The sequence below is a fragment of the Ahaetulla prasina genome, chromosome 5 (genome assembly GCF_028640845.1).
Source record: "Ahaetulla prasina isolate Xishuangbanna chromosome 5, ASM2864084v1, whole genome shotgun sequence".
NCBI lineage: Eukaryota > Metazoa > Chordata > Lepidosauria > Squamata > Colubridae > Ahaetulla > Ahaetulla prasina.
The window spans coordinates 76,267,977-76,286,636 of record NC_080543.1 but is presented as its reverse complement, the minus strand read 5'-3'; the positions used below and the strand labels follow the sequence as shown (position 1 = coordinate 76,286,636).

Genomic DNA, 18,660 nt, shown 5'->3' with positions numbered 1-18,660 from the left:
AATCACTATTGCACAAAGCAAGGGCCACAGCCCATTTATCGGAAGATTCTCCTGCATCAGAGCCAGTAGATGAGCCTTCCCTTGAGCACAGTCAAGGGCTGTTTTCCAAACCCATAGCAGAGCAACAGTTTATTCCGGCTCCTGAATTATTTCTGAATGTTGTCCAGAAACAATGGTCAAATCCAGCATCATTCCCCACACCCAGTTGGACCGATAAAAGATTATATGGCATGACACCAAACTTCTCCCAGGCATTGCAATTGCCATCACTGGATGATTCCATTCTGGCCCTGTCTTCCCCATCACCATATTTGCAGGTGATGTTGCTGAAGGTTTGAAGGCAGAAGACAAAGAATCTGAATTAATCTTAAGAAAGACTCACCAGGCCGTGGCCTGGGGAATTAAGGCCTCTACTGTGGCATCATACTTTAACCGCACCTCCCTCATTTGGCTCTGCCAACTTCAGGCTAGGATAGATCTCCAAGAAGCTCACCTGTATCAAGATCTTAATAAGATTATTGCAGTGATTCAGTGCTCTGCGGATGCGACTCTGCATGCCGCTAAATACACCTCTAGAGCCCTAGCCTCATTCATATCTAGGAGGCTACTGTGGCTCCGTCAGTGGCAAGCCGACATGAAGTCAAAATGAAGGTTGGCATCTGCCCCCTACACAGGGGACGCTCTCTTTGGCGAATCCCTAAGCCCAGACCTCACTGAGAACAGGGATAAAAGGAAGGTATTACCTTTGGCGATGAGAAGGGCAGACCGTCGTCCCACCTCTTTCTATCGAAGGTCGTCCTTTCAGACCAATGAGTAGGAGGGTCCATCCCAGCCAAGATAGCATCCCCAATGTGGAGGCCACCAGCACGAGAAGCAGGGCCTGCAAGACAGACCACTTCAATTCCTTCCCAACAAGCGGCCATTTCGAGGAACTGGCAATCATCAGTTTTGTCGGCAAAAGTGACTCATCAGCCAGCCCACCCCCCTAGGGGGATGCTTGAGCCTCTTTGTAGACCAGAGAACGCAGACAACAACAGACAATTGGGTTTTAAACACCGTCAGATTGGGTCTCTCGTTGGAATTCCTTTCCAATCCATTGAACTACTTCTCCCACAACAACATCAAAGGGGCCTCATGCAAGAGGCTATCCATCACCTCTTGGAGATCCAGGCTATAAAGCCTGTTCCAGAGGACCAGTGGAGACAGAAGTTTTAATCAATTCTTTTCATTGTACTGAAGTCTTTGGGGGTGGAGTGTGGAGAGCGATCCTGGATTTAAAAAACCTAAATTCCCACTTATTTTATTTATTATTTATTATTTAGATTTTTATACCGCCCTTCTCCCGAAGGACTCAGTACAGCCAGATTAAAACAGTACAATATACAAATTAAAACCACAGTTAAAATAACCTATTCTATAAATGGCCAAAAATTAAAACCGTCAAATTTGACCCATAAATAAAATACCCCAATTAAAATTATTAAAATTCAAAAAAATTAAAAAAATTAAAAAATTAAGCCAGTCCCGCTTGGATAAACAAGTACGTTTTCTTTTTTTTTCTTTTTTTTAATTGAAAAAGTTTTTAAAAACAAAAACCTTTTCCCCCCCTTTTTTCCCCCTTCCCTCCCTTGCCTTTTCTTAAGGTTTCTTCTCCTTACATAGTCTGTCATCAAGACTCTTGTAAATGCCTTCATTGTATCCCAACGGTTTTGAGTTGAGGTATCTTCCTGTTTATTTTCCTTAAAGAAAAAGGTCAATTCCTTCTCTATTTTTTTAACAAACTCTTTATCTTTTATAATCATGGTGTTTAAAGTTCACCTAGATCTTTTCCTTTGGCCTTTCCATATCAGCATCATGGGATTATGATCCGCCCAGGTATTAGCTTCTATATCAATTTTTTCTATATTAAAACTCATTTGTTTGAGCTCCTTGGCCCATAAACATTGCAGTTTCATCCATGGCAATCATGTTCGATAGCTGATACTTGAAAAAGTCAATGCCATCAACGAATGACTTGAATGCAAGTGCCCATTTGACAAGTTCACCATCTTCCAGCTTGAACAGTGAGGTGGATCTCCTCAGAGATAATTCATGTCACTGAAGGAAGCTATCCAGCCAGTGTTGAAAGACTGTGAATTGTTCCTGGATAATTTCCAACTGTGGTGCCATTGCAAGGGCAAATGCTTGAATATCAGCCTTGCATACAACCAAAGCCTTTGCTCTCCTGTCAGCGATCCGTTCAGAGATGCTGTCTTCAAGTTCAGGAAATAATGGTTGCTGACCTGATCCACACTTGTGCTTCTTACCATTTCCCTCCTGCACCTTTTGACTGAGGTTATCGTACTCTACTCTCCATTTTCAGACCATATGGAGATCCAACTTCTTCTCTTTTCAGAAAGCTGCCAGATTCTTGCCCTGAGAATCCTCCACGATTCCTTTCTTGAATTCCACAGAGTTGCTCTTTCTTTTTGAACTCAACTGGGGGTCAAAATAAAAGTCATTTTAGGTCATTAAATCCATTAATCCAAAACCCTAGGATTGGCATTGTGGTTTCCCTGTGTGTGGGAAATGGGTCTCTCTTTCCCTCCCTCCATCCCTCTCATTTCTGTTTCTTTTTCCTCTCCCTCTCCTTTTTCTTTCTTTCTCTCTTTCTTTTCTTTCTCTCTCCCCATTCTTTCATTTTTGCTGGAGGCAGCAGTAGGTAAGCAGTGGGGCGTGAGACGCACCACTGGGCCTGCCACTCTTTTTGAGGCGTCCATCAGCGTTACTGGTAGGGGCGTGAGGCACGTCGCTGGGCCTGCCGCTTTTTTGTGGTGGCCATCAGCGTTACTGGTAGGTATGGTAAGGGCATGTGGGGTAGATAGGTATTGGTAGGTTAGGAGTGAGGCGTGATGTGTGTCACTGGGCCTGCCGCTCTTTTTGCAACGGCCATCAGCGATACTGGTTGGTATGGTAAGGGAATGTGGGGTGCATGGGGTATGTTCCCACCTCCCTTCCCCCCCCCCGCCCAGGCCTCACCTCATCTCATGTTGTTTGCGCTGCAAGCAACCAGAGGAAATGGTGGGGACCGACTGCACATGCATTTAAGTAGTTTGGGGGTGGGCTTATTTTGGGGGCTTATTTTAGGGCATGCGTTGAAAAGCCCAATTGGGCTTATTATCACGGGATGTTTTATTTTCGGGGAAACACGTAGCTATAAGATCATATTGTTTTGGTTCTTGCTTCTGCATGGATTGAATTTTTAGCAATTTGAGCTGTTCAAATTACAAAATGGAAACAGCCTGTATTTTGACCCTATGTCCTAGAAAATTTGATTCAGCTATAAGGATGAGGGGATTAAAAGAATGTAGGGAGAAGATTAGGTATGGAATTTTGCATGCATTTTATAAAAATAAATTCCAAATATTAGGACAAGATATAGTAATGATGAAGGAAATTCCTCCTAAAATGTTAAGAAAGAGAAAAGAATTTGCCTTTTTAGTGGATGAGCGTAAGAAACATCAGATTCCAGCTGGCTTAACAGTGAATTATAAAGGAAGAAAGTATTTTCTCAATAAAGTTTTCAAAGCACGAGATTTTTACACTAATGTATTAAAGATTGGGAATCCTTTATTGATAGATGCTAAGTTGATTGGTGAATAGATGGTGGAAAATGTGTAAGATAGAAGATAAGGGGAGGGAGAATGTTTAATTCTATTATATATGATTATGGTTAATTTTTGTAAATGATTTATTTTGGATATAAATGTGTAATTTTAGGGGTACTATTTGATATATTTGAGGTATAAAGGAATAGGAAGATGGAATATTGTTTAATTTTGGAGGATAGATAGTAAAATTTAGGAATTTGGATTAAATATTATATTTGAGAGATGGATGTAATGTTGTTATTTGGTTAAATAGAATTTAATTGTTATAACTGATATATTTTGGATAAGTTATAGGTGTAATTTTAATAATGTTATTTGATATAAGCAAGGTAAAGTGAAGATTTTAATTATTACAGTTGACATATTGTGGAGATAATATAGGATTAACAATAATATTAGTAATACTATTTGATGTATGTAAATGATACCAAAGATATGAAAAGATGGATTATTGTTTACCTTTGGAGATTGGACAGTAAAATTTAAGAAATTAAGTTGGAAATATGAATTATTTTGGAGAGACTGCTTAAGGAACAAAGACATTACAGAAGAATCCCTGGTGAATATTGGAAGTCTATCTAGACCCGTTCCAGTCTGGCTTCCGACCCGGATACAGCACGGAGAACGCTTTGGTCACGTTGGTGGATGATCTCTGGAGGGCCAGAGACAGGGGTTATTCCTCTGCCCTGGTCCTGTTAGATCTCTCAGCGGCTTTTGATACCATCGACCATGGTATCCTGCTGTGCCGGTTGGGGGGGTTGGGAGTGGGAGGCACCGTTTATCGGTGGTTCTCCTCCTATCTCTCCGACCGGTCGCAGACGGTGTTGACAGGAGGGCAGAGGTTGACCACGAGGCACCTTACTTGTGGGGTGCCGCAGGGGTCAATTCTCTCGCCCCTCCTGTTCAACATCTATATGAAGCCGTTGGGCGAGATCATCAGTGGCTTCGGGGTGAGATATCAGCTGTACGCTGATGATACTCAGCTGTACTTTTCCATCCCGGGCCACCCCAACAAAGCTGTTGAAGTGCTGTCCCGGTGTTTGGAGGCCGTACGGGTCTGGATGGGGAGAAACAGACTCAAGCTCAATCCCTCCAAGACGGAATGGCTGTGGATGCCGGCACCCCGATACAGTCAGCTGCAGCCGCAGCTGACTGTTGGGGGCGAGTTATTGGCCCCAAAGGAGGGAGTGCGCAACTTGGGTGTTCTCCTGGATGCACGGCTGTCGTTTGAAGATCATTTGGCGGCCGTCTCCAGGAGAGCCTTTCACCAGGTTCGCCTGGTTCGCCAGTTGCGCCCCTTCCTTGATCGGGATGCCTTATGCACAGTCACTCATGCTCTCGTTACCTCTCGCCTGGATTATTGCAATGCTCTCTACATGGGGCTCCCCTTGAGATGCACTCGGAGGCTTCAGTTAGTCCAGAATGCAGCTGCGGGGGTGATAGAGGGAGCTCCACGTAGCTCCAATGTAATACCCCTCCTGCGCAGACTGCACTGGCTACCTGTTGCCTTTCGGGTGCATTTCAAGGTTCTGGTTACCACCTTTAAAGCGCTCCATGGCTTGGGGCCTGGGTACTTATGGGACCGCCTGCTGCTACCTCATGCCTCCCACCGACCCGTACGCTCACACAGAGAGGGACTTCTCAGGGTGCCGTCCGCCAAACAATGTCGGCTGGCGGCCCCCAGGGGAAGATCCTTCTCTGTGGGGGCTCCTACTCTTTGGAATGAACTTCCCCCTGGTTTACGCCAAATATCGGACCTTCGGACCTTTCGCCGTGAACTGAAAACATATTTGTTTGTTCACACGGGGCTCTCTTAAATCGTTTAGATTTTAAATTAAAATTTTTAAAGTTTTAAATTGGGGTTTTTTAGATTTTATATATTTTAAATTTCGTGGCCAAACTGTATAATAAGTTTTTTTATTTATTTTTAATTGTACATTGTTTATTTTTATTATGGCTGTACACCGCCCTGAGTCCTTCGGGAAAAGGGCGGTCTAGAAATCTAATAAAATAAATAAATAAATAAAGATGGAACGTTTTGGTATTGATTGATGAAGATTGGATATTAAAAACTATGTACTTTATTGAAGAACAAACACCAACTCAATCAGAAGTCTCTGAGAACTCTAGGAGTGGAATGGTCTGATATATAATGTATTTTCTTTGTTTCTGGAAGGGAAGTTAAGGTTTTAAGGAGTGACTATGGATTATGATTTTGTTATATTTTAATTTTTGATTGTTAGTTTTATACCCTGTATTCGGTTCTGGGAAGTCCCGGGGGAGGGGGGAGGAAGGGGAAGGGAGGGGGAGGGGGGGATGAGGGTAGAAAATGGATTGATGGTTAATGTACAGGGATGATTGAAGATGTATAATTTATGTAAGGTCGGAGCTGCCTGGCTACCATTTCAGAATGATGGGAAGGAAGGAAGGAGAAGAGAGAAGGAGGTAGGAAAGAGAAGAGGAGGAAGAGGAAAGGAAGGAAGAGGGATAGAAGAGAGAGAAGAAAGGAATAGGGAGGAAGGAGGAGAGGATGTAGATAAGAGAAGGGGAGGATGGTCGTGGAAAGTAGAAGAAGGTAGAGAAGGGAAGAGAATTAAAGGAAGGGGGTGGTGACCGAGCAGGTCCGATTAATTGTATATGACTGTACACTAAATATGTTATTGGATATGAATGTTAAAATAAAACTTTTTTAATTAAAAAAAAGAGAGATCTATACATAAGCAATTTTATTTTTTAAAGTAGGCTTACCTCCTTTTATCCTAGAAGAACATCTACCGTCCCTTACAAACTGTATAGTTTGTACCTATGTCAGATCACTGTTGCTTTAGCTGAGTCCTTAATACCCACATAACAAGTAGTATTGCAGGGTAACTGCATTCCCTTGAAAGCTCACTATGGCTACTTTAAAACCATCCTGTGTTTTTTGCACAGGGACCTGCATGTATCTATTTCTGATGTGATTGTTTCTGAGTTTTGAACTCTACATGTTAATGGCAAGAAATATTAGGACTTACCTGTATGTATTCTAGTTTTGACTTAGTTTTAAACTTCTGCTGTTTTTGAGGAAGTTGTAGAAGTGTTGAACTTCCAAACGGAGAGTTATCCCTGATAAACCATTTGAATATTTATTTATTTAATTAATTAATTATTTGTCAAACACAACAGTATATGTAAGTATAAGCATGAAATAACCATACGAATTGGATACAATCAAAGGGAACATTAGGACAGGAACAGTAGGCACGCTGGTGCTCTTATGGAGAACTCTTCTTGTAAAATATTTCTGGACACGCTCAATTGTATTAATGTCCAAAATGAGGTGTGGGTTCCAGACAGGTGAGCGGTATTTGAGAACTGGTCTAGCAAATGTTTTATATGCTCTGGTTAGTAGTGTAATCTTTCTGGAGAAGAAGCTATGCAAGATTAAGTTAACAACTCTTAAAGCCTTTTTGGCGATGTAGTTGCAGTGGGCTTTGGCACTTAGATCATTTGATATGAAAACTCCAAGGTCTTTGACGCGGTGAGGGTCATCTACAAGGTAATGTCCATCAAGCTTGTATTTAGTGTTCTGATTCTTTTTTCCAATGTGTAAGACAGAGTATTTGCTGGTTGAGATTTGGAGTTGCCAAATTTTTAACCATTCTGACACAAAGTCAAGGTCTTTTTGAAAGGTAGCCACATTGTTGGTAGTTTTAAATAATTTAACATCATCGGCGAAGAGAACACAATTACTTATAAAAGAGAATCTTGCTGTACAAGAAACATCTGCCACTCCCTTTTTTCTAGGATTAGGTCATTGTGTCCAAAGCAAATACTAATTGATGATAAAAGCCGAACCTTGTAATTTGATCAAGAGAATGAATTCTTTTCAAAAACATGTTTACATCTCTTCTTAAAAAATGTCATTCAGTTTTCCCCACGATTAGCCCAGTGCTTTAAGTTCCTGTAGAATTTTCCTGTAGAATTTTTTCTTCCAATATACAGGTTTCAACTTTATCTTAAATAGAAACAGACAGATTTGTTGTAATGTGTTTCCCCAAAAATAAGACCCACCCAAAATACAAGCCTGATTTAAGCCCTACCACAAAAATAAGCCCAGGGGATGGGTATGGCCAGCACGATAGCCGGCCCCTGGGCACAGCGCAAATACTGATAAGTCCAAGCTTGGAGGCAGAGGTGGGGAGAAGGCAGGTGATCCAGATGTGCTATGCGGCTGCCTGACTCACAGGAGGCTCGTGGGAGGCTTGTATGGCAGCACCACAGCAGGTGGCAGCAGAGGCATGGGGGAGCCAGGCGATCCCAATGCCCTGTGCGGATAGCTCTTTGACACAGCCACAGGCAAGCTGACAGATGGTGGGACGGAGTGGGCAGCACATTGGGATCGTCTCTGCCACCACCTGGCTGTGCTGCACACTTTTCACCCAGAGGGAAACAAAGCAATTTGCTCCATTCCCAAGCACCCCATAAACCAAGGGTCTCCAACCTTGGCAACTTTAAAACTTGTGGACAACTCCCAGAATTCCTCAGCCAGAAAAGTTGCCAAGTGTTGTGACCCAGGTTCCTGGACCCAGACTCCTGGACTCGGATGATTCAGAAAATGAGGGAGAAGACCTGGCAAGCCCTGCTTCTCTTGAGCCCTCTCCCTCCCTGGCACCCACTCAAAGGGAGGGGCCGGCAAGGCCTGATTCTCCCGGGCCTTCTTCTGATTTGGCAACGCCCCAAGAACAGTTTTGGAGGGACGCAAGATTACGAAGGCTTGATCGGCGTGCGCAGCAGCGGAAGAGTTGGGACAAAGCCAAGTCATAATTGTCATGCAGTGACATCTGCAGAGACTATAAATAGGAGGCGGGACTTCCTGGTTTTTTGTCTTGGACAAAGCAATGAATTTGGCGCGAGCTAATTCATGGAGGGAAGAATATATTCGTGAGTAATTCTGGCCTTATCTATAATTTCCTCGTTATCTCCAGAAACTTGGCAGGCCCGTGGGTAGACGTGGCCAGGACATGTATCTATGTAAATAAAAGGGAAAAAAAAGGAAGGCCTCTGACGGACTCTTTGCTGGGAGTATTGGGGGAAGGGAAACAGAACACCAAGGTTGGAGACCCCTGCCATAGACGACCAAACACTTTTTGTCCCGACAGAAATGACGGAGACTTAAAAGCTTTATGTGCTTGCAAATGGATGGTTTGAAACTGAGCTATTAGCTCTGTTTCAAAGCATCCCCCTTTGCAAGCAAACAAAGCTTTGTGTCCCTTTGGGCAAAAAGTGTTTGGGCAGCTACCACTGGCCCCACCCTTTCTGTCCCACTGTCTGCTTGCCCGCAGCTTTAGTCAGGGCCAAGCTTTCAGCATGCCCTGGCTTCACCCACCCTGCCAGGAGGGCGAAGATTTCCTGTGAGGTGGTACGGCCGAGAAGTATCCCAGCAACAGCTGGACCAGCAAGCAGGGCAGGCGGAGGCATGCCGAGAGCTGGGCCCATTTCAACCATAGGCAAATAGATAGTGGGACGAAGAGTGGGGCCAGTGGCAGCTGCGCTCCTACTCCTATCGCCTCCTACGCTCACCTCCTCCTCTACTTTAAAAAAATAAGACCTCCCTGAAAATAAGCTTGAGTGCTTATTTTCAAGCCCAAAAGAAAATAAGTCCGGGTCTTATTTTCAGGGAAACATGGTAATACACACAAAGTACAGGAGATACCAGGAAAAGCCTTATTGAGACTCAAAAATGTGCTTTTGTATATTTATATGCATCTTTTAGTTTCTACTTTACTAAAACTGTGCAGAATCGTGACAATAACTGCTTAATTCATGCTTGAATTGCAAATATGTATCTGTTCAATTCCATTTAAACATATAAAATATCTCCATTTTATTATATTTAGATAAGCCAGTTGATTTCTGCACCTTGTACCTTAAGCTTGCTTGCTGTACACGTATATGCTGATTCTGCTGAGAATAAATCATCCAAAAAGAACCTATTAAAAGTTGATGAGGTATGAGTCTTTTCTCTAAATGATTTTCTTATTCATTATCTAATTTCAGTATGTAGATTCATAATTTAGATTTCTTCTTTTCTAATGAAGTTATTGTTTTTTATGAAGGTGCATTGCAGTGTTGCAGTGCTGCCTCATTGTGGTTTATGTAGAAGGATTTCCCATGTGGAGAACCCCCCAATACACACCATGTTTCCCAGAAAATAAGACCTGGTCTTATTTTCTTTTGGGCCCCAAAATAAGCACTCAGGCTTATTTTTGTGGAGGTCTTATTTTTTGATGTGCAGAAGGTGGCAAGTACAGGGGCCAACGGGAGTGGGAGTGCAGCTGCTGCTTCCCCCCTCCCCACTCCACCCCTCTGTCTGCTTGTGGCTGCAATGGGCCAAACCCTTGGCATACTGCTGGGACACTTGGCTGTATGCTGCTGACCACTAAGTGGCTGCCCATGCTGCTGCTGGCCTCCCAGGGGCTCTTTGCCCTCCTGGCGGATGGAGGCTGGGGTGTGCCCAGACCTTGGCCCTGATTGAGGCTCCCTGGAGTGGAGCCCACAGCCCAGCGTTTGAGAGAGTCTTGGGGGGGAAATCCCCTTTATGCAACCCAGCCTTTCTTTCAGGTGGGCAGTAAGCCCCCTGCAACCATGCTGCTGGCTCGTTGAGAATCAGATGGTCCTGGGAACCGCTCCCTGGCTGGACATGGAACTCCAGCTGGAAGGGGTCTTCTTTGGGCTACTGAGCGCCAGCTTGCATACCTATTCAGTGCTGCAGGTGCCGGGCTACAGCCCAGAATCTGGTGGGTACTGCAGCTCTCCTGCCAGCTGTGTGGGGTAGCTCCAGTGGGAGGTAGTGGAGACTGCTGGCTAGCAACTGGGGCTTGGTGGTAGGCTGGGCTGGGCAGAAGGTAAGGTGGCTGCAGAGCTGCCACAGGCAACCAGGGGCAGCACCACGCTTGCCTCACAGAGCCAGCATGAGAGCTGCAGCGGCCACAAGGGCCAGGGCTCAAAAAGCGCTAGGCTCAGCATAGCTGTAGCCCAGCGCCTGCAGCTCCGAGTAGGCGTGGAGGCCGGCACTCAGCAGCCCAATCACTTGACAATGCAGGCCGGCACCTATTGGGCACCCAAACACTTTTTGCCTGCTTCATCTTCCTCTGGGCGAAAAGTGTATGGCAGTTCAAGCGATCAAATGTCTCTCTATATATATGAGGGACAGAGAGAGAGAGAGAGAAATCGTGGAGGGGAACTGGGTAAGGGGACCGAGCCTCCCCCGCCCAGAAGCAATGTGCAGCCTCTCACAATCTCACAGAGAATTGCAGGAAATTCTCGTTACTGTGAGAGGCTACGTGTTGCAAAGAACGAAGTGAGGCGGTGGGGTGGTGGAGGATAAAGCAAGGCAGCGGGTGCAGAACTGCCCCAAGCTGCCCGTACCAGTGCACCCTTTAGCCAGGCCACCCTCACCCACTCACACCCACCCTCCAGGGTAGCCACATCCCTTCACTAACCTGGTTTCCAGCTCCGTTCTCCACTGCCACATGCAGGGCAACTAAAGTAGTCTGTGGGACTATGGTAAAAAAAAATATGGTAGTTCAGGCCTTCCAACTTCGCGAGATCTTTTTTTTCATGAGAAGTTGGAAGGTCTGAACTATTTTTTTAACTGTTGTCCCACAGACTACTTTTCTCGCCACGCACAACGGAGAACGGAGCTGGAAAGCAGGTTAGTGAAGGGATGTGGCTATCCTGTGGGGGGTGAGGGACCTCTGTGCTTGTGTGTGTGTGTGTGTGTGTGTGTGTGTGTGTGTGTGTGTGAGAGAGAGAGAGAGAGAGAGAGAGAGAGAGAGAGCGCACACATTGCTGCCAGCCCTGGATAACTCTCCGAGGTTGGATCGGATCGCTCTCTCTCTCTCTCTCTCTCACATACACACACACACACCATTCTTTCCTTGGGAGCCCTGCACAGATGGATATCCCAGGATTGCAAGGCTGAAGGCTTCAGATGTAGCATTTTGGGGAAGTGCATCTGTGCTGCGATCCCAAGTAAAGAACTATCAGCAGGAAAATGAAGGGTGGGGATTTTCCTGCAAACTGTCCTTTCTTTGGGATTACAGCACAGACACACATCCCTGGATTGCAAGGCTGAAGGCTTTGGATAGAGCATTTTGGGGATGTACATTTTGGGGATGTACTTCCCTGCACAGGAAAGTAGGAGGTTTGCTCCAAAGCTACAGCAGAGCGTTGCACTGGAAGGCCTCTAAGGTTAATACCGATATTGAATTGTGCATCTTGTTCCAGTGAGAGGGGTGCAGGCAGGGGACTTGGCAGCCAGAGAAGATGGAGCTTTGGGTTGAAAAGGTGGAAGGGACAATCTCTCCCCTCCTCTGTCCTGCTGCAGGGCTGCCATGAAGTTCATGCAGGGGACTTCCGGTTTGGCTCCGCTGTGTTAATGGCGGCGATTTCAGTCCGCCCGTTCTTTGTGATTCTGTGAGAGCTGTTTAGACAGTGCTAATCTTCTGTCAACAGCTCGTAAATCTCTGCCCTCGGGCAAAGAGGGGGAGATGAGCATTTGAACTGAAGTTTGAGCCCCCAAGAAAAGCCCCAGAATGATTTCTGGTGGTTTGATGGGAACGCTCCTTCGATAGTTCAAAAAAAGCTCCAGAGTCCAGAACGCCTCTGCAAAAGCAGAGCAAAACGCAGCGTCCATCTCCGTGACTGAAGAGGATTAATGATAAATTGTCAACACGGAAAGAATCGAAAGCAGGAGGGCTGGCATTTGTTTGTAAGATGATTTTAACTCCCTGACAGAGAAGTTATTTGAAGAGTGGAGATGAAGAAAGATGGCGTTTTGTGTTTTGAAAGTGAAAGCTAAGGAAATGCTGATTACAATTGCTGGTGTGGAACCTCTAAGAAGAAAATAACAAGATTTTTTTTTCTAAATGGAATTCTTTTTTTAAAAAAAAATCTATTTCTTTTTTTATTATCTTTTTTTTACAGTGTTTAAGAAGAAAAATTTATTGGGTTTTTTTTTCTTTTTATTCCCTCCCCCTTTTTTTTTTTTTTTCTTCTTCTTCTTGATATTACTTAGTTTAAAAATGGCTTTTAAGCAAAGAGATTTAACCACTTCTAAATTATTGGAAATATCTTCACTTCAGGTACGGAAATTGAGAGAGGATATTAAAGAAAGTCTAAGGAATTTTTTACAGGAGCTTATGGAGGCTCATCTTTCAGAAATAGATCAAAAATTTAATGAAATGGAGAAAGAAATACTGGATTTTAAAGATTTGGTGGAAGAGCAGAGTAAGGAGATGAAAAAATTAAAGGAATCAATTACTCCATTATTGTTATCTAGTACACAGACAGAAGAAAGACTGAATGAATTTAACCAAATTAATTTAGATTTGCAAAGGAAAATAGATGAAGTTCAAATTAATTTGAATTTAGAAAATAAAATAGATGATATTCAGGTTAAGGCTGATAAGGCAGAGGAAGAAAGGGTTATATTACAATATAAATTAATGGAATATGCTATAAGGGTAAGGGTTTAAGAGAATCTAAAGAGGAAAATTTGAAAGAGATTTTTATTCAGGCCTTTGCCCAGATAGAGGAATGGAACCAGAAGATTTTGAAGTTAATATTGAAAAAATTTATCGTGTTAATTCCTGGTGGGCAAGGCAGAAGTGTTTACCGAGAGATGTGGTTATTTATTTTACAAATAAGAGGATTAGGTATGGAATTTTGCAAGCATTTTATAAAAATAAATTTCAAATATTAGGACAAGATATAATAATGATGAAGGAAATTCCTCCTAAAATGTTAAGAAAGAGAAAAGAATTTGCCTTTCTGGTGGATGAGCTTAAGAAACATCAGATATATTTTAGATGGGAGGTTCCAGCAGGTTTAACACTGAATTATAAAGGAAGAAAGTATTTTCTCAATACAATTTGTAAAGCACGAGATTTTTATACTAATGTATTAAAGATTGGGAATTCTTTGTTAACAGATGTTAAGTTGAATGGTGAATAGATGGTCGAAAATGTGTAAGATAAGGGGAGGGAGAATGTTTAATTTTATTATATATGATTATGGTTAATTTTTGTAAATGATTTATTGTGGATATAAATGTGTAATTTTAGGGGTACTATATGATATATTAAAGGTATAAAGGAATAGGAAGATGGAATATTGTTTAATTTTGGAGGATAGATAGTAAAATTTAGGAACTTGGATTAAATATTATATTTAAGAGATGGATGTAATGTTAATTAGAATGTAATTGTTATAATAGATATATTTTGGATGTTATAGGTGTAATTTTAACAATGTTATTTGACATAAGTAAGGTAAAGTGAAGATTTTAATTATTACAATTGACACTTTGGATATTTGTAATATTATTTGTTGTATATATAAATGTTAAAGATGTGAAAAGATGGACTATTGCTTACCCCTGAAGGTTGGACAGAAAAATTAAAGAAACTAAGTTGGAAATATGAACTACTTTTGAGAGACTGCTAAGGGAAGAAAGACATTTTAGAAGAAACCTTGGTGAATATTGGAAGATGGAACGTTGTTTTGATATTGATTGATGAAGGTTGGATATTAAAAACTACGTACTTTATTCAAGAATAAACACTAACTCAATCGGAAACTTTTGAGAATTCTAGGAGTGGAATGGTCTGATATATAATGGAGTGGAAGAAAAGTATCTTCTTTGTCTTTGGAAGGGGAGTGGAGGTTTTAAGGAACGACTATGGATTATGATTTGTGCTAGATTTTAATTTTTGTTGTTAGTTTTATACCCTGTACTCGGTTCTCGGAAGTCCTGGGGGGTGGGGGGAGGAAGGGGAAGGGAGGGGGAGGGGGTAGAAAATGGATTGATAGTTAATGTACAAAGATGATTGAAGATGTATAATTAATGTAAGATCGGACCTGCCTGGTTACTACTTTAGAATGAAGGGAAAGAAGGAGTAGAAGAGAGAAGGAGGAAAGAGAAGAGGAGGAGGAAAGGAAGGAAGGAAGAGGGGAAGAGGGAGAAGAAAGGAGTAGGGAGGAAAGAGGAGAGGATGTAGATAAGAGAGGGGGAGGATGGTTATGGAAAGTAGAAGAAGGTAAAGAAGGAGAGTAAAAGGAAAAGGAAGGGGGTGGTGACCGGGCAAACCCGATTAATTGTATATGAGGGTACATTAAATATGTTATTGGATATGTTATTGGATAAGAATGTCAAAATAAAACTTTTTAAGACAAAAAAAGTTCATGCAGGGAAGTGCGACCACTGGCGAAGGGGGCCCTGGCAGGCCAGTGGCTGGGGAGGTGCTCCAGAGATCTGGACCGAGTTGCCTGGTTCTCACTGGCACAGCTGATCCGCGGTCCACAATTAAAGAGTCGAGCCTCCATCAGGTGACAGAGGAAGGGAAGATCTGCCTCCTGTGCTGGCCACGCCAACCCCCTTCACTAGGGCTTATTTTTGGGGTAGGCCTTATGCCCACCCCAAAAAACACAGGCTAGGTCTTACTTTCGGGGTAGGTCATATTTTCAGGGAAACATGGTATTGGAATATAAGTAGTAATTATTTACTGCTATTTACAGCTTTCACTCTATACCAGTCCATCATTAAAATCAAAGTATGTGGAAGATCCAGAATCACAACTGGAAGAAACTATTTCTCATCTGCGGCATTCTTTGGCACCATATGCAGCTTGGGTTCAGGTATAGCATTTAATTTTGTTACCATCCCAAAAACTGAATAATTTGTATAAACATGTAGCTTTTATTGCAGAAATTGTATGAGTAGAATCTGTTTCTCTTGCAATCTAAACTATAAACACGATCATTTCAGTACTAATATACCCATACTTAAATTGCTTTGGAAGAAATGCTGCAATCTTTTAACATACTAATAGTTGTTTCAACTTTGCCCTCTTTAGGACTGTACTGGGAAAGCTATGCCTAAGTTAGAAAAGGCCTGTGAATATGTTAAAGGTGAGAGCATGTTTCCAGAAATTAAACTATACACATTTTGGAAATATTTTAATATACTGTTATGTGCTTGTGTTACTGTACATATTTTTAAGGTACTGTAACTTCATTATTCAATCTGCTTACATTCTTGCTGCCTATGATTGTTTTATGAATAAGGTCATATACCACCCTTTTGATAAGAGTAGGATGCTTAAAAAGATTATTTGGAAGATATTTTATATAATTAGACTTTCAGATATCTAAATTCATTTTAGATATAGGCATTCATAGCGAAAATAAGTAATGTTTGTATAGTTGAAAATACCATTTGGGATCCCGACTACAAACTCTGTGCTTTGTGTAGAAATCCAAAGCAAAGCATCTTTAATAAATGCCATTTAATGTCTACTTGAATAGTTCCAGAACCCCAATACCTCTCTTTCTCTCTCTCTTCTTTTAACATTCCCCTGGCATATATTTTCCTGTTGCCTAATTATAATAGTCCTTAACATCCTTTCAGATAATTTCATTAAGTTAATTTTTGAGCAAAAAATATGTTTAGGCTGCTTTAATAACATGAGGGTTGGAGGTGAGTGATAAGGAGCAATTCTTATGAATTTCATGATATAGGAAGTCCTTTCTGAACATCCGTTTCTTCAGTTACCATTTGCAACTGTTTTAAGTTAGTAATCTACAGGCTCTTTCATACATTTCAGCAAGTACAGATAATCCTTGCTTACCAATTCAGCAACCATTCAAAGTTACGAAGAGGCTGAAAAAATAACTTTATAGACAATTCATGACTTTTACAGTGTCCCTCAATCGATGATCGCCATTACAGGCAGTATGCATTGTCCTATGCCTGATCTGTGTTATTTTCTCCTTTAAAGTGGGGAGATTGAAGAGGAAGGGATTACAAGACCATAAACTATTTGCTCTTCCATGCATCAAAAGCAATAAATTGCATTGACAGCCTAAAATGGACACACTATGCAAATACCTTATTCTCTATAAATCCTTTTCTCTCCAATCTCACCACTCTGAGAGGGAGCAGGAAAAAAAGCACACAATTTCTTTAAACAATATCTATTCCTTAACCTTCCTCTTCTCACAGAACACACATTGAAGAGGAAGGGATTTCAAGAAAGTAATGTATTTACTTGTATGATAAAGTATGTCAACCTAGTAAAAAGTTTAAAACTTGATCAAAATTTTAAATGTCTTAATCTGAATGCAATTTCAGATTAATTTCAAGTCTAAACTTCAGGAAATGCCAAGAGAACAAACAGCTTTTTAAATAACAAAAACAAAACAAAACAAAACCCATGCAGTTATATTGCATATTATATTATTATATTGTTAATATTATTGCATATTATATATTATATTATCCCAGGTAATGCTGACCTGGGAAATGGATCTTGATATGCTAATTACCAATGAACAGTGGCAACAGTAAAGAATAGGGAAAACAAAAGAACCAATTGTTAATATTTGACTATTGCAGGTGTACCTGATTCAAATCCCAATTAAACATAAAAGTTGATTGGTACTTCTTAGTCAGTCATTGTTTCTTAGTCTAACCTACCAACAAGATTGTCACAAGGACATTTGAAACGAAGAAAGGAGTTCGCCAGGGATGTCCGTTGTCATCTCTGCTTTTCATTCTGACATTAGAGTTGCTATTGGTGAAAATTAGAGCAAATCCAGAGATTAAAGGAACTAAAATTAGAAAGGAAGAATATAAATTAAAGGCATTTAGAGATGATTTGGTATTCTTTTTGGAGGACCCAAGGGAGACAGGGCCCATTTTAATATGGGAGATAGAAAAATACGGGAAAGTAGCAGGTCTTAAAATTAATAAGGCAAAAACAAAAATGATAGTTAAAAACATAGTATCACAACAGGAAAAAGAATTAGAGAAAGAATTGGGTCTACAGAGTGTGAGAAAAGCTAAGTATTTAGGAATTTGGCTGACAGCGAGGTATTCCTCAATTAAGGAAGACAATTATGTAAAATTAATGCAACAAATAAAAGTAGATTTGGCAAGATGGGAGCCATTACATTTATCCTTATTAGGCCGAATCGCAACTATTAATATGAACATTTTACTGAAGTTACTGTATTTTTTTCAAACAATACCCATAAAATTGGATAAGAAATTTTTTATAATCAAATTATAACAAAATTTATAAGGGCAGGGAAAAAAGCAAGAATAAAAATATCTGATCTTCAAGATAGTAGAAGCAGAGATGGGCTTGTGCTCCCAGATTGGTGACTTTATTATAAAGCAGCAATCTTAGTTTGTGTTAAAGAGTGGATTAATTTGAGAAATAAAAGATTACTTGTAGTGAAAGAACATGATTTTAAAAAAAGGATGGCATACCTTTTTATGGGACAGAGAGAACAAATCTCATTGCTATTTTTTTCAACATAAAGTATAAGAAGCCCTAATGCAAACATGGCAAAAAATTAAGAAAAAACACTATATGAAAATTCCTAGCTGGGTCTTGACGATGGAAGCAATGATTCATCCCAATACCCTGGATATAAGCAAAATGGCCAAATACAATGAAAACTTAGACAATCAGGGGAATCTAAAAAGTAGGCAAGAACTGGAAGAACAGGAAATAAATATAGACTGGTGGCCTTATTTGCAATTAAAATCACAATTTATAAACGATAAAGTTGAATATGGAATTGAAATACGGCCAAAACAATTGGATAAAATATTGGTGGGACTGGATGAGAAGTTAATAACTAAAATTTATAATTATTTACTAGAATTTGATAGAGGTGAAGACGTAGTAAAGGGAGCTGTGATAGCCTAGGCAAAAAATTTTGGGCATAATATTGAATTAGAGGATTGGGAAACAATTTGGAATAGAAATGATAAATTAACCAGATTGGCAAAATATAAAGAAAATCAATATAAAATGTTTTACCGTTGGTATTTGGCACCCTCTAGATTGGCAAAAATATATCCAAATTTTAATCCCAAATGTTGGAAATCTGGACAAAAGATAGGTACCTTCTTTCATATATGGTGGTTATGCTCCAAAAATAAAAAATATTG

At 41.0% G+C, this 18,660-nt stretch overlaps 1 protein-coding gene across 5 annotated transcripts in view; it reads left to right on the top strand.

Annotated features, from left to right (window-relative positions):
• The window catches only part of APOO (apolipoprotein O), a 172,427-nt gene that overhangs the window by 69,379 nt on the left and 84,388 nt on the right, over positions 1-18,660 (top strand). For 3 of the 5 annotated variants that reach the window (XM_058184601.1, XM_058184605.1, XM_058184604.1), the window contains exons 2-4: positions 9,530-9,640; positions 15,213-15,332; positions 15,551-15,605. In XM_058184601.1, coding sequence (XP_058040584.1) covers positions 9,530-9,640; positions 15,213-15,332; positions 15,551-15,605 — 286 coding nt within the window. Of the gene's footprint in view, positions 1-9,529; positions 9,641-14,079; positions 14,218-15,212; positions 15,333-15,550; positions 15,606-18,660 lie in introns of those variants that run through there. The other 2 variants (XM_058184603.1, XM_058184602.1) reach the window with 2 other exon arrangements.